At 45.3% G+C, this 22,796-nt stretch overlaps 1 protein-coding gene across 10 annotated transcripts in view; it reads right to left on the bottom strand.

Annotated features, from left to right (window-relative positions):
• Positions 1–4,001: 4,001 nt before the first annotated feature.
• Positions 4,002–22,796, bottom strand: part of HERC1 (HECT and RLD domain containing E3 ubiquitin protein ligase family member 1) — a 174,669-nt gene continuing 155,874 nt past the window's right edge. For all 10 annotated transcript variants that reach the window (XM_032480983.1, XM_032480982.1, XM_032480981.1 and 7 more), the window contains 14 exons: positions 22,265–22,446; positions 21,389–21,544; positions 20,558–20,680; positions 19,430–19,532; positions 17,737–17,906; positions 16,224–16,362; positions 14,071–14,240; positions 12,863–13,032; positions 12,436–12,601; positions 11,552–11,628; positions 10,540–10,792; positions 9,887–10,039; positions 7,110–7,415; positions 4,002–4,644 (listed from right to left, as the gene is read on the bottom strand). In XM_032480983.1, the coding sequence (XP_032336874.1) occupies positions 4,459–4,644; positions 7,110–7,415; positions 9,887–10,039; positions 10,540–10,792; positions 11,552–11,628; positions 12,436–12,601; positions 12,863–13,032; positions 14,071–14,240; positions 16,224–16,362; positions 17,737–17,906; positions 19,430–19,532; positions 20,558–20,680; positions 21,389–21,544; positions 22,265–22,446 (2,354 nt within the window). In that variant the 3' untranslated portion in view covers positions 4,002–4,458. The remainder of the gene's footprint in view (positions 4,645–7,109; positions 7,416–9,886; positions 10,040–10,539; positions 10,793–11,551; positions 11,629–12,435; positions 12,602–12,862; positions 13,033–14,070; positions 14,241–16,223; positions 16,363–17,736; positions 17,907–19,429; positions 19,533–20,557; positions 20,681–21,388; positions 21,545–22,264; positions 22,447–22,796) is intronic.

Here is a 22,796-nt window from a genome sequence, read left to right as displayed (position 1 = left end):
GGCCGGCATAATCCCTCCTCATTCCTGGGTGGTGAGAGCCAGCCTCACCAGGCCACCAGCTGCAGTGGAATGGGAGGGCCCACCACTAGCCTGTGAAACCTAGGCTGCTTCCATGACTTTGCAGTTTACCCATCACTGCTCTGGGCTCCGGAGAGAGGCTTTGCCTGGATTTAAATTTTCAACCACTACTGCAAACAATGTTGAAAGAAAGCTCTGCCTTCCAGGGAGTTAAATGTTTAAAATGGAGCCACTTAAAGCCCAGGGCTTTGCTTTCATCATCTCTGATAAGCCCCAATTCCCAGAGGTCATGTTTGCCTTAAATTGGTGGTTCAGTCTGGGAAACAATGGATTCCTGGTTTCTAGTTCTCCCCTGACCAAGGGCAGAAGAACCCTCTCTAAACCTCAGCTTTCTTATCTGTGTGTTGGGATGGCTAAAGAATCTTCCTTGCAGAGTTTTTTTAAGGATTATGAGATTGTGTTTGTAAAGCAGAGGTCACTGTAAGTTCAGCTTGAATGTGGGTAACCTGCATTCCCCTGAGGTTCCTTTTCCCACAGAAGCTCTTTCATAAATAAGGGTGCAGTTCCCTTTGATGCATAGTAAACCCCCACATACCAGGACTGCAGTGATCATGGAACGAAAGCTGTGCGGACAGCTGTGTCCAGCATTGTTTCTGAGGCTCTAATTCGGCCCCGCCCCCTCCTCGGGAGCTTTGGCTCCCTGAGCCCGGGGCCACCTGAGGTGACTCTCCACTCTGCCTTCTAACAGTCACTGTTCACATCACCAGGCACTGAGTAGAGCACTGGACAGAACACAGTGCCCTGCTTAATCTAAAAACACCTTTCAATGACTTCTCTTAGATTTTCATAGAACTAGGGGCACTGCATGCCTGATTAATCCACCAACTCATTCATCTCACAAACATTTACAGGCTGTTGGCCATGGGCTGGGCCAGGCCTACCTCAAGAGAGTCCTCTAGTCAGAAGACAGGTAGAGAGCAGGGTGTCTGGAGTGCTCTCTCAGCTCTGCCATCCATAACTTCTGACAAGTTATGACTTCTCTGAGCCTCCGTTCCTCTATTTGTAAAATAGGACCGTACCCTGTTTGTGATACTGCGATGAGACTGTGTCCAAATGTGTGGTGCCTGAAAGGCAGACATAGGGAAAGGCATCCCACATCTGCAGGGAGCTAGAAAAGCCAAGCCAGAACCCACAAGGCTCAGGCCTGAGGAAGCAGCAAGCTGGGTTTACATAGGAACACCTGGTGGAGGACACAGCCTTTGAGCTGAGCCTGGAAGACTGAGCCCAGCTCCCATAAGGTTACTATCAGCAGGCACAGCTCAGCGAAGGCAGAGTCAGGAAGCCCAATGCATGTCCAGAGAAGGCTGAGCTGGGGGCGCTGGGAGCCTGACTCGATTCCAGAGCTGCCTGGAGATGGCGTGGGAGTCATCTGTGCTCTCACAGCCTCCATTAGAACAGACTGCAGACGCGCCCCAGCTCCTGAATGCTGTTTTCACTCAGTTCTGGCCAAGGCAAAGTGAAAGTCAGGGGGAAGGTGCAGAACCTCAGCACCAGGACAGGACAGTGCCCCCTGGTGGGAGGCTAACCCCAGTCACCACGTCTTACTGGCTGGTCTGTGCAGGAACCTCAGCGCCAGCAGAGACTGGGGCCACAGGCTTTGAGGTCAGGGACTCCAGATTGCTCTCTGGGAGGCAGAGTCTGCTGGGGGGGCATCGTGCTCTGAGGCTTGTCTTATAGGGACATGCTGGCCTGTTTTGGCGCAGGCTGTTTGCAGGGGACTGACTGAGCCCCCTCAAGGCCACCACTGGTGTGCTGACAGGGAGCCAGGACTCCCCGGTCTAGTCTGTAAGTACCTGTGATCCAGCACTTTCCCTCTCCTGGACTCAGATTCTTGGTCTGTAAAGGGAGAGATCATCTGACCCCTCGGCCCTAAGATGCCTCCAGCTGTGGGATTCAATGCCCAAGACTTGCTTTTTGCTAAAAGCCAAGTTCACCAGATGTAGGTTTCACCTGGCTGGTAGTGCTGGGCAAAGGCCACAAAGCTGGGAGGCCGAGAACCAAGCTGCACCTTGAGGGGCCTCTGGGGAAATCTTAAATTTTGAAGGCTAAGGGTCAAAGTTCTCTCAAGACTGTTTAAAGGTGACAAAAACTGCAAGGACTTGTTAACTGAATGAGCCCAGCAAACAACAACAACACAATGGCCTAAGCCTAAATGGGGGCTGAAAGTGAACTATGGGACCCCACACACACACACACACAGCTGCACTAGGCCCATTTCAACTCCTCAGATCAGGGACTCACACCTCCCCCTCTCTCCCGGAGCTTACACAAGTCAAGAGAATGAAGAAGAATGACAGGTCTCCAGCAAAGAAATGGCATCTGTTATAAAGCCAAGATGTCTGGGCAGGTTAGACCTCCTGAGAAGCCCATCCACTAGGCCTGGCACGTGAGACCTGGAACCATAACTGTCAGCCTGCTGTTGAGTGCCCGTCCCCTCAGTCCAGGGCAAACAGGCAGCAAAGGCCAGTGCCACACGAAGGTCAAGGCCTTATTCTGATTTAAAATATTCTCCGAGACTGCAGGTGTAGCCTTCAGCTCGGCACACTCTCAGCCCAGCCCAGCAAGAGGGAAGAGTCACTTGTCACCAGGAGCCATCTGAGAAGACCCTAAGAGACCCTTCCTGGCATTGCCCAGATCTCAGCAGCACAGAGGCCTCTATAAGAAAAGTTCCCTCCTGGCCCAGTGGCCGGGGCAGTGCCTTCCGACCCGCCGAGTCAGTGCTTCAAGCACAGAGCCTTTCAGAGCAGCTCTCAGATCAAGTATTAAAGGCTTCCGGGGGTCGCCAGAAGCTGCGGTCTCTCTCTGAAACACAACTCCAACTGAAGTCTCTTTCATAAAACCAAGATGTCAACATTCTAAATATTACCAGGCATATTCACTGGGAAATATCTACGCACTGCATTATCTTAGCCAGCAGAACCGTATTTTCCTTCCAGTTTCTCTTTACAAACACACGCCTTTTCCCTTCCTTGTGGAAAATGACTGCCCATAAGGCTCCCTGTCTGGTGCCTCCCTTGGGCAGGCTGTCAGCCGTGACCTTGGCTATGAAGCATACTAGAAGCGGCTCGTGGCATGAAGTTGTAGTGGACAAAAGAGACAAGCCACCCAAAGGCCTTGCCCTCTTCCTGTTCCCACTCCCAGAAGCTGGAGCCTCATGGCTGCTCTCCAGACGGCCCTTTCTCCCAGAACCACACGCTCATTCTGACATGACTGAGCAAGCAAGCACACTGCCCAGAGCCTCCAAGGGCTGGGTGTAAGCACCAAGGGTATAACCCCTTCCCCACCGCCCTGCACAACTCCCCTCCATCCTTCATTCAAGGAGACAGAAGCCACTCATTCGTTCTCATGTTAATTCACACATTCACTCACTCATTCACATGGTCACCTGTTCATGTATGCTTAGTGCCTACCTAGCATTAGCTGTCCTTTCCGTCCGCCTCCCGTTTGGCTGCCCTTCCAGTGCAGATGACACGTTACTGTAAACTGCCCTGCTTTTTATTTCCATCAGTGGTTTTTTTCACAGGCGGGGTCAGAACTGCATTCCTCTGGGTATCTTCCTCCTTGCCTAGCAGAGATCCATCCTGTACCAGGTCTCCTGGGGCTACAAGAAAGGCTCCTGTTAGCATGTGACATTTTAAGCCAGCAACGGAGGAGGAGAAAGGGTAGTGTGAAAAGGAAGGGCCACGTGGCTGACACAAGGGCCCTGGAGTGAGGGAACACAGTGACAGACCAAGGATGACAGAACAAGTGAAGACAGGGGCTTCCACCTCGGGGGCTGCTGCACCCATGTGGCCCTCTGCTATGTCACCAAGCAAAGCCCAGTGTGAAGAATGTTTCCGAGGGTCAGAAAGCTGTCAGAGTGTGACTAGCCTGAAGGCGCACTCTGTCTCCATCAGAAGCTCCAATAACAAAAGCATTCCATGTGCTGATTCCTGAATCCGCTTTATTTCTCTGCATAAGGAACCCTGCACAGGCAATTCAAATTAAAACAAAATAAATATATGAATATTCATGTAAAACTGTCCTTTCTAATGAACAATTATACACAATGTACAATTTCGTGTTCACTGGGTGGGTTTACAAAAATGTACCATTCCCAACTAAAAATGCACCAAAATGGTTCCATGCAAACTTATCAAAACTGACCAAAAATATGGAGGAAAAAACCTGACTGAGAGCACTTTGTCATTTTTTTTTGTACAATCACAGAAAAATAAAAACATCTAGTTTCTTTGTTACATTTAGAGTAACTAAATGTGGCCACTGTTTATAATGTCGATTTATGTTCCTAAAACATCTATGTAGTTACCATAAAAGTCTATCAACATGAAATTGGAAGTGAGCATTACTGAGAAGAATGGGGCGTCGGCGCCCTGGTGGTCAGTAGTCGGTGTCGGAGCCCTCGGCGTTGTCCACGTTCCGCGACAGCATGTAGTTGTCCATGTCGATCGAGCGGCAGTTGTTGATGGCATAGCGCAGGCGCTCGGCCATGACCGGCTGGCTAGAGTAGGGGGGCAGCCTCAGCTGGAAGAAGCAGGTCTGTGAGGTAGGCAGACTGTCGTAAGGCTGTGGAGAGAAAGACCCAGAGCCGTGGCTGCAGCAGCAGGGTGTCTTGGGGGAGCGGGGCTGCCCGTTCCCACCACCCCCAGAGTCGGGAGGGCATCCTCCCTGCCTTCAGGTGGGTCCCACAGACACGGCTGACCACACGGCCACCCCGAGAGGGAGCAGAGACTGGCCGTAGCGGGCAGGGTGCGGGCTCTGGTGTCCCGCACCATCTAGGCTTTTGGCGGAGACGCTTCTTTCCTGTCCTCACTCCTCCCGTGCCCTCACGGGCACGGTGAGGAAGAGCCCTGACTGGCAGGGTTATTTGAGGGCACACGGTTTGCACAGTGCCATGGCTGCCAGCACAGAGCCCAGGTGAGGAGGCAGCGAGTGAAATCCCAGCCCATCCATTGACTGACAGGCGATGTGGTTATGTAAAATGATAGTTATGATAATTAGCAGTAAAACAGGAAAGGGCTGGGGTTAGATTGTTAGGCGAAAAAAGCAGAATACAAAATTCTAAACGCGTTCATGCAAAAATGTGTGTGCTCGAGGCAAAGACTGGGAGGAAGTACACAAAGCTGAAAGGTGAAAATGGCGACCACTAAAGAGACAGAACTCCTGTCCCTCCCTGCAAACACTGTCCTGCTCTGTAAACACAACTATTTCCCAAACTATTTGTAATGGCAGTAACAACTTTACATTGTTTTTATAATTTTTTAAAGACTACTTTTTAAAAAAGAAGCCACCCTCTCTTTCTTGTTCACCTCCTTGAAACCAGCCCTCCTCATCCTCCTCAAAGCCCAACATTAGGTGAGTGCATTTCGAAGAGGCAGGAGATGGAGGGCCCAGAAGCCTCGTGGTGCCAGAGCCAGCGGTGACACAGAAAGCTCAAACGCAGAAAAATCCCATCCCACAGACACTGACCAGTGATGTCAGCAGGTGGCTCTGATTTGGAAACTAGAGAAATGGTTTAAAAGCCACAAAGGAGAGACCCATAGCGGTCAGCCTTCAGAGGCTAAAAACCTCCCAGGCAGGGGATTAGTGGTGGATTAACTCCTGGGATGGCAGGGTAGCCTGGGACAGAGAGAAGGCAAGGCTTTTTTCCAAAGTTGAATAGAAGCAAACCATTTCCCCCTCCCTACCTCTCTCTGAAGCAACAAAACAGATCTACAACTTATAGTTTCTGGCAAGTCATGTAGAAAATTTATGGAAAGGCCCTTTCATAGCCCTTCCTGTGCATGGCCTCTCCAGCAAGTCTAGCCCAGGAGTAGCACCCAGGCAGGCAGCCTCGGGAGGCAGCAGGCAAGGGACAGCTTTGACTACAGCAACTTCCAGGAATAGTCACTGGAAAAACACCAGAAAGACACACACTGAAACCTGATGAAACTGGCTGGAAGGGCCCTTGTGTGGAGAGGCCCTTTCTGTTTCCGGAATAAACACGTGGACCCAGCACCTGGGGAGAAGGGGAAGGAGAAAGAGGGAACACAGACACTTCAAACTTTATGCTGGATTTGGGGGGTATACCAAGTGTCTAGGAGGTGGATATAAGGAGATCTAAGTCTGCCATCAGAAATAGTCAGGGGCACAGGAAAGCATTCAGGAGGGCTTCCTGGAAGAGATGACACTGATGCTGGGCTTAAAGTATGAATAAGTGCTTGCCAGGCACAGATAGAAAAGGGTGGGAGGAGAACTCACTAAAGCAGAGGGAATAGCCTACACAAAGGCATAGAAGATTAAAAACAGCATGGTCTGTCTGGAGAAAGGCAAGCAGCCTATTATGGCCGGAACACATTGAATGTCAAGAGGTGATATCAGAAAGTCGGCACAGGACTGACTGACTGTCCTGGAGTCAACACAAGGGGCCCCTGAACAGTGTGAAAGGAGGAGAGTGACATGGTCAGATGGGTGCTTGAGAAAGATGACTCTGGCAGCAACGTGCACTTAAGGCTCTAAGCCCTTTTATTCCTAAGCCATCTGTCAAAACAGCAGCTGGGCCGGGGCTCTGCGGCAGGGCCTTTCATCAGGCCACCGAGAAGCCGCACTGCCTGCTCCGTGATGCACACACCACAAAGCAGCCACGGAACACGTTCCTTCTGCAGCACATGCACCAGTGAACAGTATCTTCATGAAAACAAGTAAACAAGGCCGTGTCCCAGTGCGCAAGTCACACAATGGAAAGGCGCGGGAAGCAAGAGGCAGAGGCAACATGATGACCCTTCTGCCAGGCTTAGCTTTCACTCAGGAAGATTTACCAAAGGTTGTTAGTTATCCTGTGCTTTCTACATCCGTTTAGGGCTTTTTTCACTGAAGTTATGTGATGTTTTTGAACAGGTTTTTCTATGATTTTTTAAAAATCTGGGAATTCCAAGCATTAAACCTGAACTGGCAGGCCTACTTGACGGTCACAGTTTGGTATTCCCAACACGCAAGCCACAGGAAGCAGTAAGGACAGGTGTTATCAAGGAAGGAAAAAATACCTTACTTACCCTATCAACCTTCATGATTTGAAATCTCTGAGAAATGTCAGCAGTGTTGGCTGGTAGTCGAGATCTTCCAGACACAAACCTCATGAAAAGCACCCGCTCCTCGTTGGAGAACTCCTCCAGCGTGTGCCAGAACCACTGCACCAGCTGATGCTGCTCGTCCACCTCCCGGTACCGCACCACTTTCTTCAAGACTTCTACAGAGATCTCGGGCATGCCACACACCATCTGCTCCAGCTGCTTTGCTGTGAGGAGGGACAGCAGCGGCACAGGGACGATCCAGGACATCCCTTCTCGGACCGCAGCCACCTATTCCCCAGAGAGGGCGTGTGTTCAGTGTGCGGACTGGGCACCCCTGGTGGGCCCAACCGGGCCGAGCACTTCGTGCCTGCTCACCTGCTCCCAGACCCTCTACTTGTCCCTCAGAACTGGCGTGACTGCACATGGCCCTCCTTCCTTGCCTTTGACCCTTTGTCTGAGCTCCTCTCTGCCTGTGGGACTCAGACACTCCTTCTAGTCCTTGTTCAAATCAATTCAGGAGCCCATTTTCCCTCCCCCCATGACATCCCAGTCCTCTGGGGCCCTCCCTGCGGCCAGCCCCACCCACTCATACTCCTCATCACACAAGGCTGTGGGCGGTTCAACTATGCTATGTGGGGTATACCCCGTCTTCTCATCAGGGTGAGAAGCTCTTGGAGAATGTGTCTAGAGCTTCTTTTGTTTCTATAATTTGTATTTTCTTTTGAAAATAGTTATATCCTGTTTGTAAAAATAATTTGTGGTAATTGTAAAAAAAAAAAAAAAAGTTGGACAAGTACAAAGAAGGAAGTAAAACTGAGAAGTCCTTTTGTAGGAAGCCAGTAGAAAGGGCAGAGAATTTAATCAGGAGACTTGAGTCCTGAATCTCAGCTCCACCACTTCTGTTAATTTTTTTCATCTAAAAAATAAGGCAAATAATGGCTGCTCACATTATGAAGAGAACTTTAAATAAGCCTGTGTGACTGGGTAGTCAGGAGGGGAATGCCGAGAGGGCGCCGCTAGAGGCTGTCCACAGTCTGTTTGGAAAAACCCCTCCAAGGTTGCACAGCAGTGCCTCCTCTATACACAGACCCATCACTGTCTGAGGTTTGTTTCATAAATACTTCTCCACTCTTGGCCAACTCAAAACCATCTGCCATAAACAAAACAAAACCAGAGACCCTGAACAGGAGCCACCCCTTGGGGAAGGCCCTGGAGTTATGACTGTACAAGGCCGTCATGCCCAGGGATAAAGAAGGGACTGGCAGCAAGGGTAGTCTCTACTGACAATAAAGGGAATACCCCAGCCAAATTCTGCCAAAAACCAAGCTGTCATGCCTGGTAGGATAGAAACCAAAAGCTGTCTGGAAAAAAAAGAGACTGAAGTACAGGGCTGGCTGCTTGGGTGAGGGACAACTGGGGAGAACTATGGGAAGAATATGGGGTTCTAAGAGACGAAGAGGAAGTGAAAGAGGAAGAAGGCCTTGTTACCAAGAATGGAACAAAGCCAGGGCAGAGCAGAGCACAGCTGATGGAGAGCGGAAGGTCAACCTGACCCTCAGAGGACGGGCTAGCACGAGCCTGGACCCCGCAGCTGAACGTGGCTCTGCCTTGAGTACACCCTTCATTCCTCTGCACTCTGTGAAGGGGTGACGGTAATCCCTACGTCACAGAGCAACTAGGGGAGAAACTGCACACGAGGGTGCCGTGAACCACACCTGGCACGCAGGAGCTGATCGATACATTTTTAGTCAGTTGTTCACTCTGTGCAGATTGAAAAATATTCAAGAACTGGAGATAAGCCCTAAGCCCTGTGTAAACAGCATCACTGACAGGACCCACCCTCACTAAGCTAAGGGATAGAGTATTCTGATGAGACGTGGCCCAAAGTCAGAGTCAAAGAAGAAACCGGGAGAGAAGGGTGTAGGATATATATGCTCCCAATTAGCATACAGCCTCAGAGCCCGCATCCAGCTCTTGGGAAGAGCCCAACATGTTCTGCAAATAAGATACTACTGAAGTAGCTATTAAGGACTGTATAATGAAAGCCACCATTTTTGGAGATAATATTCATTTCTATGGTCACTCATCATACTCCCATCATTTATTAAATGCTTACTACGTATCAGCATAAAACAAGGATATACAGGTTATATATAGGAACTACATTCTTCATTCAATATCCTACACGCTAACTGAAAAAAAAAGACCAAACTCTGTAGTCTAGTTCTTAGACCACAACAAGGAGTATGTGATACCCTGAGGAATTTCTAGGTAACAAAAAAGACCTCTACAGTTACAGACCTGGAGGAAGGTTGGTCTGGAGAGGAGCATTCTCAGCTGAGGGTCGAAGGACTGCAGCAGGAGGGGGAAAGGCACTCATGTGGAATTGCCAGACCAGTGTTTAGGGGGTCATTCACATGGACCCTGACTGACCCAGCTCGAGTGGGGACCCTGGGCTGGGGGGCAGTAAGACACAAAGACAAACAGGACTGGGGAAGAGTGAGAAGGTAGGTTCTGAAGGCCTGAGTTGAGAGCTTGGCCTCAATCCAACCAGTGATTGATTCAGAGCTCACCTAAGGCTCTGAGTAAGGACATAGCAGGTCCTGAGAAATGGCCTGAAAAGTGTCTGAATAGGGGTTGAAATATAGATGCAAATTAATCAACAGTGAATTCATACGCCAAATAGTAGAAAGCAGACTGCTCTTGTTTGGAGACAAATATGCAAACTCACATGCACCTCCCAAAATGTTTCAACTCACCTGCCGATCCATTTCATGAAGCCGATACTCAATGGCCCGCTCCACATACTCCTTCCTGTTGGAGAATGTGAGTGGGATACTATTCCCACCAGGGATTATAGGAACCATTTTGCCATCAGCGCTCTGGCCAACAAAAGAATCAAGAGGAATCATCTAAGAATACAAGAAAAAAGAATTTACTCCATGACAGAAATGACAACAAAAAGTGTGTTTCACACAAATACAGCAAATCAGCAACAAAATCAAAAACTTTAAGGATAAAAACAAGGCAACTGAGAGAGCTGGTCAGGCTACTTGATCAGCAGGGAATGTGCTGACTAATCTGGCAGTGATTAAAAACTGAGGTTGAATCCCTCTGGCTCCAAACCAGGTTTGATGAACTCTGGTCACACAAGGCCTCCCTCTCCTCCTGGGTTCTCTCTGTCCTGCACTCTACCAGGCAGAGAATGGGATCAAAAGGGAAGGAGCAGAAGCTGGGTCCTGGTGCTGACTCTATCTGTTAGCAGCTATTTAAACTGCTGGGGTTGAGCTGCCAAGGACAGCAATGGGCTATGGCGTGGGTCAGCCAGACAGCAAGTAGAAGACCGCATCTGAGTTTTACACGGAAAAATTCTAGTCAACACCAGCAGTAACATGGACCAGCCAGGATGTACCTCATGGAAACTCTCCTCGGTAATCCCGCTGTCTTCAATGTGAAGAATGCTGTTGAGGGTCTGCACGTAGAGCAGGTCCACCTCCTCCAGGTCTTCCAGTGTGAGTGGGACGCAGCACAGCTGTTTCCACACCAGAGGGGCCAAGTGGAGGTCCAGAGGCTTCTTTGTGCGAATGGCAACCCCCATTAAAATGCCCAAGAACTTAAACTGCATTAGGTGCTCATCAAGACAGGCAGAGGGGTTAAAAAGGAACCTGCAGAATTAAAGGAAATATTTCAAACAAAGTTTTCCTCATTTCTATTAGAAGTAAGTTATCAAACAGCTATAGCATTAGTCATTAGTTACATGGGGCTACTTAACTTAGTGGAATGAAATTTAAAATTCAGTTCTTCAGCTCCTCTAGCCACATTTCAAGTGCTCAACAGCCACATGTGGTCTGTGGCTATTGTTTTGTACAGCACAGGGACTATAGTTTGAAATATTTTTGGAAGAACCAAAAAAGGATAAGTGAAAGATCTATTACTTTTTAAGCTGTCTGCTCAAGGATGCCCTATTTCCTCAAATCATCTCATTTATCATTCACAAGTCCATGAAGCAGGATTCAAAATAAAAAAAAATTTGACAAATATAGGAATAATACACAATTACAAATATGAAGTACTATGATACAGCATAGCAAAGCTTTTTAATGAATTTTAATTCATTGAGGGGCGGCCATGTAGGCCTTCAGAAACACAAAACAAATCTGGTTTCATTACCAAGTCTGAGTTTCCTCTACCTCTCTATATTATCCTTGAGTTGGTCCCATAATAAACAACAAGTCATGATGGAAGTGCTTCAGCTTCCTATCTGTAGGAGATCTGTGAAAAGGGAGTACTTACAGTTCCTATTCCTTAGAGTTAGTGAGGATTCAATGCGATAATACATGCAAAGCCCTTAGAACAGTGCCTGGCATACTGTAAGCACTCAATAAATGTATTATTGCAGGCAGTCACCTGCTGACTGCCCTTACCTGTCCCTATTGTAACCCACTTCTGCAGTAGCATTGGGAGAGGGTATAAGAAGGTCAACAATACCAGTTTCAAGTTCCTGGAGAAGAAAGAAAAACATTTTTTTTTTTTAGACATGACAAATGCATCAAGAAAATGAACCAATTACATTAAAGGTCATACTGAAAAGACATATTGAAGAATTTGTAATGCTAGATGACAACCAGCTATCTCTACAGTCATTTCTGTGGTTGTAATTTGAAACGAATTTAGGAACTTCTCCATGTAGAAAATATCCTGCAGTATGTAGAGCTACGATGAAAAAGTAAATCCAGGCAGGAGCTGGGGTATCTGTGAGCAGGGTAGAGTGATATTCAAACAAACTTAATAAATGACAGTCAAGTATTATTTCAATCACAGGATTTATCAGAAAACTCTTGGTACCAGGCAAAGCTGGAAGGGTCAGAGCTGATCTGTGGAAGCAAAGCTGCCAGTGCAGATCTTAAAATATGAACTGGTTCAAACTCTTAAGACTTATTTTTCTCATTTTCCTGGCAGTTCTACTTTATTCTAAAAGCACCAAAATAAATTGGAGCTCATGGGTGGCCCTGGATTTGTCTGGTAAATAAATGCAAACGTGTGGTGTTGCTGGTTCCTCTGCCAGTGTTATGCGGCACAGCAGATGGTCACTGGTAGATGGCACTTATTCAGTAAGGTATCGTCACAAAGTTTCACAGACTCTTGCAATAATTCACCTCTACATCATTAACAGTATGACTTCATGCAAGGCTCACAAATGCATTCTTGCTTACATTTATAAAGACATGCCAGACAGAGTAATCACTGGAAACAGTAAAATGGCCAGTGCTTGAGTGGACAACTCAGCAGGGACACTGCATGAATGTACCTGGCACATCTCTGTGATCGTGTCATCAAACACTCCTCCAGCGTCATCAGCCCCTTCTCCAACCAGCTTAACCTTCCACGCTCGGGAGGGCAGGCGGAGGTCTGATGCATTCAGTTTAACTACTTGTCTCGCTATCTGAACAAAGATGGGCTTACACTTCCGTCCTCTTTAAAAGAAAAGGAAAACGGAGTGAAATACAACTCTTCCAAACCACAAAAGTCACTTGAAAACATTTTCGCATCAATGAATGAACAGGCCAGCTTAACAACAGCCAAACACTGTGCGAGGCCCACTGTAACCACACTGGGTACTGATATAAATACTGTTACTATCCTACTTTACAAGTGAGGAAACTAAGGCTCACAGGAATTAGTAATAACATCCACCTAAAAAAATGCTAGTTAGAAACACATATGCATATGCTAACCTGGTTGATATCCTCTTTACAGTAATTTGAGGTCCATAGTTTTTGCCTTGAACCATGGTTTTTCCTATAGAGCGCACCATCGGGAGGGTGTAGACTCTTGGAGCTAACAGAGGCCGAAGCTGTCCCTGCACAATGCCCCACGTTCCAGCATTATAATGAGACGTACTGTTCTGTAACAGAAAGTTAGCTTAGCAGAGACGGTTCAAGCTAAGGCTTAAAAGAAATAACACTTCTCACTTTTAGAAATGTACTTTAAAAGCGTAAACCTGAGTATTAGTCATTATCAGCAACTTTTTCAAAATATGTTTTTCTGATAAAACATAATTTTCAAAAACTTAGAAAATACAGAAAAGGACACACCCACAAGCACACAAATAAAATCATCCATAATCCTACCATATGGAGACGGCCCCATGAACACTTTCATCTATTTCCTTCCAGTTTCCTTCCTTTTCGCATTTTGTTCAGCTCATACAATTTATACGATTTTCTGCTGCTTTTCTCACTTCACTTTATATCATAACATTTCTCCCACTCATTACCAACAGTTTTCTAATGCTCTGTTTAGTGCTTCACAGTATTCTGTTGCCTGGTTGATTATATAATTCTAACAATGATTTGCCAGATCTGTCATATGCTCATGACTGGTTACCCAAAGGATTCTTGACTGACAGATTTACAGACCAATACACATTGTGGCAGGCATGTCTACACATTAAACAAACAAACAAACACAGCCAGCTTGCCTTCTTCCTAAATTACTAGAGTGTTCTATAAAGGCAATCAAATAGCCAAATTTACTTTATCTCCCCCACTTACAAGAGAGAGCAAGAAGTCTCCTAAATTTCTCAGACTCACTCACATAACCACCATGACTGTGGTGCTAACATCTTTCTGTGCTTAAGTTTTAAAATCATATACTAGATTTTGTAGAGAATACATGCTTAGGCATTCATACTTCCTTGAACTTTGGATAAACCAAAACACAGAAGGAAGACCACTCTGTGCCCAAGAGCATGACTACCTGTATCTGGACTGCCCTTAAATCAGCAGTAAAATGGGCACAGAACTGCTGCCCCTTCTACATCTCTTGAGAGCTGAGAGTTAAAAGCATTAGCCTTGGAAGAATTTTCTGAAGGCTAAGAAAAAGGCCCTGGGACCTAGCGAGCATGCCACGGGCACTGCTTCTTCCCACGCCAGCATGTTACCTGGTTGTTGGGGCTGAGGTTCAGGAGCCTCCAGGACGAGTACATGAGGTCAGAGAAGTGGTAAAGCAGCCGGAGCCTGGCCCTCGCGGTGTGAATGCTCACCTCCCTCAGGGCCCCGTACTGGGGCGGCACTGCGTCGGGCAGGCCCAGCTGCAGGGGTACGGACACACCTGCCCAGGATGCAAATGTACACTTGTAAAGGAAAATGCATTGTTTTCATTTGTAGTGTTTTGAAAAATTTCAAACGTACACAGAAGTTGAGATAAGTGTACAATGAATACCAATTCCAACCACCTAAATCTGATAATCAATATTTTGCTATATTTGCTTTATTATGTATTTAACAATTCCTCTATCCATCAATTCACCTTAATTTTTTGATGTACTTGTGCTGGTCTTTAAAAACATCTTTTTATTTATCATTATGAAAATTTGTTTCTTCCTCCTTTAATTTAGTTTCCCATTTAACACTGAGACTTAAACAGTCCCTTCACAAAAAAACAAAAAACAAAACAAATTCTTTCTTTCATATTCAGTAACTGTCATCTTCATAATAACACAAGATGTGGGCCAGGACTAGGTAGGCAGTTCTGGAAAGTGGAAATGGGTAATTCAGCAGAGCCACCTCCCACACTCCCCAGGGATCTGACAGAAAGTGACCATGACAGAATGAAAGATACAGGCCTAGGACTCATGGAGGCTTTCTACTAGGAGCATAAGAGCTCTATAAAAGCACAGACTACAAGGACAGTACCCGTGGTTATCCTCTTACACAAATGCACAAAAGACTAAGAATGAGATACTCAACTTATTTGAGTTTCCTGTAAGTAAAGCTTCGTACAGCTCAATTCTCAGAGGCATTTTCCTACTATTACTAAAAGTTAACACTTGCTGAGCACTTTTGTGTGCCTGGCATTGTTCTAAGAGCTTCACATGAATTGGTTCATTCGCTCCTATAGCTCTTTACATACAATAGGTGCTATTATTACCCTCCTTTTACAGACAAGGAAACTGAGTCGCAATGTCACTCAGCTCAAAGTGGAGGAGCCAGGATTCAACCTGGGCAATGTGGTTCCAGAGTTTGAACCTTTAGCCCCTACGCTGTATGGTCTTTGTCCTGAAGCAGAAGAGGAAATCCCACTGGAAGCTGAAGAGGCCCCTGAGTACCTGAAACTGTCAGTACACGGGCAGCGCTGATCATTCTGGGTTCTATTAACCAGAAACCATCTCCTGCTTGTTTGAAATCTACTTGGCAGTCCTACCTCACTCTCTTATGGTATCTAAGAGAAAATAATCTCCATAGGGAGTGCTTCCCAAAGACCCCTCTAAGAAATAGAGAGGTTCCCAAAAAGGGATGAGAATGCTGAGCTCCCAGGCACAAGGTCACTTCAGGGACGTTCTAGTGCCTCAGATGCCAGAGGATGGTTTTAGAAAGAGCTTGAGGGTCTGGGGAATAAATAGCCCAAATATGAAGAAATGCATTAAGAATGATAAATATCACACTTAAGGCAATGGTTACGTTTGTGGGGAACAGAAGATGGATCCAGTTGCTGAGTAGGGTGTTAACTACACAAATATGCATTTTCTTTTCTTTATTTTGTTGTAGATCTATAAGGATGTCATGATAAACTAAAAAGAAAAACACACAAAACATAGAAACAGCCAATTAGTCCTGCCACACCCTGGAGTAAAATGGTTAACAGTCTGGTTTTTTTTTTTTCCTCTGTCAATGTACAGACAACATCATGTTTCAATCGGTTGACTGGGGTGAAGAATTTGACAAGCGATCTCAGGGCTTTTCACCTTTATTCCTAACAGCATGTCTTAGAAAGCTACAACTCATCACTTTTACATATAAAAAAATACTTAGTTATACTTAATTGGTGCTCTAAAACTATACATTTTGCTTGCCTAAATGGTATTTTTCTTTTTTGGGGGGAGCAGAGAGGGAGTGCTTTGTAATGAAACCTGCAGGAGAATCATCCGCTCTGAAAGTGTTCACAGAGCTGCAGCACAGAGTGCTTTGGTTGTGTGGGGGAAGGTTTGATACTTTCAGAATGGTGCCTGGATGCAGCCTGAGGCTGTCAGGCAGAGTGTGCAGCTGGCGACTGCTGAAGGAGAAGCTGCAGGAGCGTGGACATTTCACCCCTCACCTGGTGCTCTTGGCGGGACAGGCGGCGCTGTCCATGCAGCACTGTGGCAGCGGCCAGCCGAGATCTGCCGAACATTTTTCCCCTGCAGAACTGTTACCAGGGTTGGTTCTCGAACGTGGTTGGTGTGGCCTAAGCCAAGCTGGTAATAAATTACAAACACACAGATTCAATTAGAAAGAGGAAGAGAGGAAGACAAGATGACAAGATTTGTCTTCGATGGTAGCAGATATAAGTAAGTTATTATCTGTATCAAGCAACAGCGACAAAATGATGAAATTAATTCTGATTTTCTCTAACAGAAAGATCCTCACAGCTTATAGTGTCTCCTAAAAACTGAGCGGCAACAAGGCCGAATTTAGCAGAGGAGTCTTAATGAATGAAAACATCTTTGGATTCCACTTCTGGAGAGGAAATAAATTCTTGGAAATTAAAAAAAAAATTTCAGAGTGATCTATAGAGCTTTCCCTTAAAATACATCGGTTTCTTGATTTTCAACATCGATTGCCTATGTAACAATACATAAACAATCATAAAAACATACACAGAAGCAGATTCTCATCTCCAGATCTCTGTTCTTAGAGTCTGATTGGGACACCCAGTGTTTTAGAGGCTGACCACCTCAGTGTCTTCAGCGAGGATCTTGTCAAGGCCCTACCAGGGACCTCCCAAAGGTGTCTTCAACATCAGCCCTCTCCTCATTAAGACAATGTGCAACCACAATGATGAGCGGATTTCTCATCTGTTAATATAGTGATAAGGAGACCACAGAGCCAAATGAGGCTACTATGAATGATACTGGACCTGGAACTTGCAGGCCCCTGGCTCTAAGGGCAGCCAGATGCAGAGAAGATTTATGGAGGAAAGAGATGTGGCTCTGCACATGGACCTGAAAGCCAGTGTCATAACAGACACCTCAGACATCCCCCACCAAAGTGTCTCCCTCTGCCATATACATATACAGGACAGGCTGAACACATCAACATCTTGAGTCTTTTCTCTACCTCTCAGAGTCTCGGTTTGCTCCTCTGCATAATGTGGGTAACAAGACTTTCTGCCCAAACACAAACATACTTTGTACACTGTTCTATTATAAAATATAAAAGTATTGTTGTTTCATTTTTTCCATTTTCCAGATCAACTGATGTTCCTAGGACCTAACCTCATGTATTATCATAGTGAAAACAAAGATAATGATGACAGTAGCAAATACTTACATATGGCACTTACTATGTGCCAGGCACTTACCAGTGTGTATACACACACGCATACACTCATTAATTCCCTTATCCACTTTGCTATACTGTCACATTTTTTAAAAAACCATGATAAAACACCTACTTGGCCACAATCAAGAGAGAGACAAGCATAACTAGACTCAATCAACAAAATGGCAGTGACGTACGTGAGGCATCTGGGTAGGAATTATGAGTCTCCTCACTTATCCCTTTGCCAAAGGAGGAATGTGGTCAGATTTCTAGAACACGAGAGAGCAGCAAGCGAGATAAATAGCTACCTGCCCTTCTGAGTTGCTCCCCCAGGCATACACATCTCCAGTCGATGCCAAAGCAAGTGTGTGCTCAGCTCCAACTGCCACGTCTTCGATGACCACTCCAGCCAGGACAGGGATTTGCTGCGGTCGATTGTGGTTGCGAGCACGCCCCTCTGGCAAGCCTATCAAACGATCTGAAAAAAATCGCAGGAGGACATTTATGCATGGCACCCCACAGTCCTTTTATGTTTCCTAACGAGTCATTTAATGTCTACAGTGGTATGCCAGTGGTGTATATAACTCACTGGGGAAAAAGCTGCTCTTCTGGGAAGGTATACTGGATTCTGAGTGAATAAAGTTTGAACCTATTTCTCTGCAAAATGTCAGTCTCCTTATTTATAAAAATTAATAAAATTAAATTTTAAGTTAGTAGCTTATTTCAAACCAAAAGGCACCTCTAGCATCCTAATGCTTGAGAGGACTGGCATTCAGTTCACCAAGGCCCTAAAGTTCTTGCATTCTAAGACAAGACATCATTCAACCTGTCTTGTCCTCAACTTCCTAGCCAACATCACTCCTTACCTTTGCTGCCAAACTTCTAGAAAGCGCAGGCCAGCCCCTGCTGCTCCACATACTGCAGGCCTGTTTGGCTTGGCCTTCTGCAGCCGAACTTCCCCTCTTATCACTGCACTGAAACTGTACTCTCAGAAGTCATGAGTAGCTCCTAGCTGCCCACTGCAGCAGCCTCTTCTCCGGCTCCAGCCCACAGAGCTCCATCTCACCTTCTGATAATGTGGCCTTGCAACTTGGGCCCCTCAGAGACTCTGCCCTATCTGGCTCACCGGCTACCTCTGTCTCCATCTTTTTAAAGTCATCTCTCCCAAGTCCTCTTCCTGTGCTCACCTGCCCTTTACTCACATTTTTAAGAGTCCTATCCTTTACTTTTTTCATTCCACACTCTCTCCCTGGATTTCTTAGAGCCTATTAACATGGCTTTAACTACTACTATTATGCATCATGCAAACCTACATCTCCATAACCAATCACTTTGGAGTTCCATATCCAAACCCCTAGTAACTTGCCATTCATGTATCTAGAGTAAATGGTTCCAATTCAATATAACTAAAACTAACCTCCTTACCTCTTTCTCCCAAACCAACTCACTGTCCTCAGTCAGTGGCATCAATGTTCTTCCAAGACTAGAAACTTCAATAATGACTTACTTCTTCCTCACATCTGCCTCACACACCCCTCAGTCACTACGATTTGCCAAGAAGTCCCACTTATGAGGTGAATATATTGCCATGGATTATGAATTTACTCAAGATTTGAATCCGGAATGCCTATGAATTCCTAAGACCTGAACCCCCAGTCCCCATGAGGGCCAGGAAGTGAGGCAGGACTGGAGGAGACAGTGTCTGTGGCAGCATGGCAAAGGCAGCCGAGAGGAGGAGGGGCAGGGCTCTGGCAGGGACTCTTCTAGCAAGAATGAAGGCTCTGGCATGAGGGGCCATCAATGGGAAGGAGAGTCTGTCCTTATGACAAATATCATGAAAGAGGAGCAGAAAAGCAGCTAATGAATGAAGGTCATAGTGGCCAATCATCCAGAATGAAAAATGACTCAATTTAGCGCACTTTCTATAAAATTGGAAAGCAAATATTTCCATAATACATGTGTACATAAAACAAGCAATGTAATGCCTGGAAAATGCCTTACCTTGACCAAAGGTATACACATGACCATCTTTGGTCAATGCAACAGAAAACTGGGTTCCACAAGCAACCTTTTTTATTCCAATTCCACAAAGGACATCAACTTTCTGCAAAATAAAAGTATAAGACACATACTTTGATTCTGCCTACTGGCATGTATAAACTCAGAGTATCTTCCAGTAAAAATACTAATATAGTCGCCTACCTGTTTCTAGCCAAATCTACACTCCTAAATGTTATTTTCTTGTATCGCTCTGCAAACTACTTGAATTTGGGGGAGTACTGCTAAGAGGGCAGGGGTGTTTGACTAATATCCCCAGGACCCCATGTGAAGTGGAAGCATTCCTCTGGGTAACAGAGACCAAAGAGAATCCTGTGGCCTTTTAAAGAACACTGCAAGACCATTAAAGCCATGGGCTGCACCCAGTTACTTTTCCGGCTTTCAGAGCTGACAATAACTGCTTTGTATGTTCCCCAGAGAGGGCTTCCTTGCTGTATGTATCCCTAGCTGAATATTCACCAGTCTAGCTATCAAGATGTCACAGAATAGATATGACAGTGAATATGGAGTTGAATAAAAGTTGAATATTTGTAAATTATGCTGCTTGTTAAATGTGTTAAAAACCCACATAGGAGGATTGCACAGGAAGTCTTCTAAAGAGCCAAGAAACCTATAATGTGAATAACAGCCTCTAATTTATTTGTTTATACACATGGATTTCCTAATACTTTTAAAAGGAGGTGCATACTTGTATAATTCAGCAGAAATAATAAGCTGAAATGGCAGCTGCAAGTATAGAGTTACAAAAGATTGTTCATGGTTCCCCCTCAAGACACCCTGGAGATACGTTTGTAACTACACCTTCTCTACATGGGAGGTGGTCTTACACTGTTCAGCCTGTGACAAAGACAGCAGCTTGTCCTTGCAGAATGTTTATATCCAGTTCAGTAATTAATAGCTTATTTAAAATCAAGATCTAGAATGCTGGAAACTTAAGAATAAGCAAAGAAAATTTCTAAACTTCATTATAAATGACCGAAAATGTTAAAGGTAAATTACTTCCAACTAAAAAGAAGAAGTGACAGATGAAAACTATACCGTCTGAAACCCTAGATTAAAGACAGTACTGACCTGAGGTGAAGATTTTGCAGTGGAATTTCCTAAGCCTAGTTTTCCATAGTCCCCATCTCCAAACGCCCACACCATGGAGCCATCTGCTGACACCGCCAAAGTGTGGTTTAAGCCACAAGCCACCTGGAGAAATAACAGGGTGGTCCATGAGGCAAATCACAATACCTAAAACACATGCCTATTACTGGGACCCTTTTCCTCCACTTCAGTGAAAAACTTGGCTATGTTTCCAAAACTTTTTATTAGTTTCAGGGCCTTCTATATATGTTAACCAAAATGTGTCAAGAAGAAAAAGTTCCTAATGTCTACAAACAAAAAACATAATTTTTTCCTTCAAAGTAAAATCCTTCCCTGTGGCTAACTCTGAATCAGAGAACACAAAAGATAGGAAAAAGTACCTATGATTAAAAAATACTCATTCATACCAAAAACAGTCTAAGGGATGCTATAGTAAAAGATAAAAGTATCTTATTTCATCTCCCTGTTAAGATACCGTCTCAATGTGTACAAGACAGGGACAAATACTGCTTAAGAGCGGTATCTACTAATGCTGCAATTCAGCCATCTACTTCCAGGCTCCAGAATAGGAGTTAGAAAACCTGTATTGTGTAAGGCTTTATAACAAGTTATATCCTGAAGGGGACTCTGAATATTCACATCCTGAATTAAGACATTCATTTGTTTATCAGTTATCAATTAGGCCAAACAAAATGCACATCAGGTTAAGTACAACTGGTGATTCTGGTCTTCCTAAAGGACGGTGTCTAAGTGCACACAGAGGAAATAAGAAAACTATGATCAGACAGAACACATTATTGACTGATTCCATGCCTGTCCAATCTGATATCCCTCCAGGGCAGTCACTCTCTCTGGGAGTTTTTTGTTAGAGGTGTTTCCAAGACCCAGACGACCGTAGTCACCATTTCCAAAGGTGAACAGTTTGCCATCTGAAGTTACCACTGCTGAATGTTTGAAGCCACAAGACATCTACGAACAGAACCAATAAGAGAAAAAATTTGAAGAAGAGGGTATACTAAGAAAGACATCAGTCACTTTGGGTTATTAATACAGCAGTATTCTTTAAAAAAACTTCACTCACAACTCAGGATCTTCAAGGCCAGTTATGTCCTATCCACCCATGTGGCCCTCCTGCTCCCCCAAGTCTCATCTACCTCATCATCCTCAGGAAGACTAAGGTAAACAGTGCCCATTGGAAGACCTAGGGCTACCCTTCAGCTACGCAGAGATAACTCAGACTACAGGAGCTAATGGATGGCGAATCTCTTTGTAAACTCCAAGGTGCTATGCAATTTTACAGTGTCATTTTAGATCACTAACTGATTTTCTAGAATATGTATATGAACACTCAACCTTTGTTGCAATAATGAAAGGTTGAAAGCAAAGCCTTCCATTTATCACTGTATCAAGAACTGTGGGCCAGGAGCTATAAACCCCACTGCCTTTCTTCCAAGGACCTTAAGCACTCAAGGCTGGGCCAACCAGCTGGCTCAGGAAGGAGGAATCCATTCCAACAGCAAAGCCCATTCAAACTCCTGACAAACTCAAGAATGAATCTGAACAACCAAAAACAATGGATCTTTTATGATGGGGTAATATATTTTAACTTCTGTTTCTCATTACCTAAACTTGAGAACTCAACACCTAGTATGTTTATAATCAGATGAACTTATCCATTTCTTGCCCGACCTGCACCACTTCTTCTCCTTGCAAAGCCTCGATCTGCCTGGGCCGCCGCTGCCTGTCGCTGTTCCCATGGCCGAGTTTGCCATAATCACCATCTCCCCAGCTGAAGACCTCACCACTTTCAGTCAGGGCCATCGAGTGCCCATCAGAACCACAGGAAGTCACCAGCTGGGTTACGACAAAGCCTAGAACAGAGCAGAAACCCAACAACAGTCACTACGTGTTAAAAGTCCCCTCTTGACTTGCAGCTGCTACAGAATGGCCTCAGAATCGAAAAACACCAAAACAGGACTACTGAAAAAAAGAAGTCTCTTTAGTTTTAAATAAAATTTGCAGCCATAATCTAGCAAATTGGGAATAGTCACGTAAAATAATGATGACAAGGAAGAGGACAAGGGTGAGAGAAGCAGCTACAGTCATTAAGGAGTAGCTATGTTCTAGCTACTCCTACAAATGCTCATTTTCTATTTTCACAAAAAACCTATGCGGCAGATATTATCATCACCACATTTACAATTGGGGAAACTGAGTCACA

Source organism: Camelus ferus, chromosome 6 (genome assembly GCF_009834535.1).
Source record: "Camelus ferus isolate YT-003-E chromosome 6, BCGSAC_Cfer_1.0, whole genome shotgun sequence".
Taxonomy (NCBI): Eukaryota; Metazoa; Chordata; class Mammalia; order Artiodactyla; family Camelidae; genus Camelus; species Camelus ferus.
This window is presented reverse-complemented; position numbering and strand designations above follow the sequence as displayed.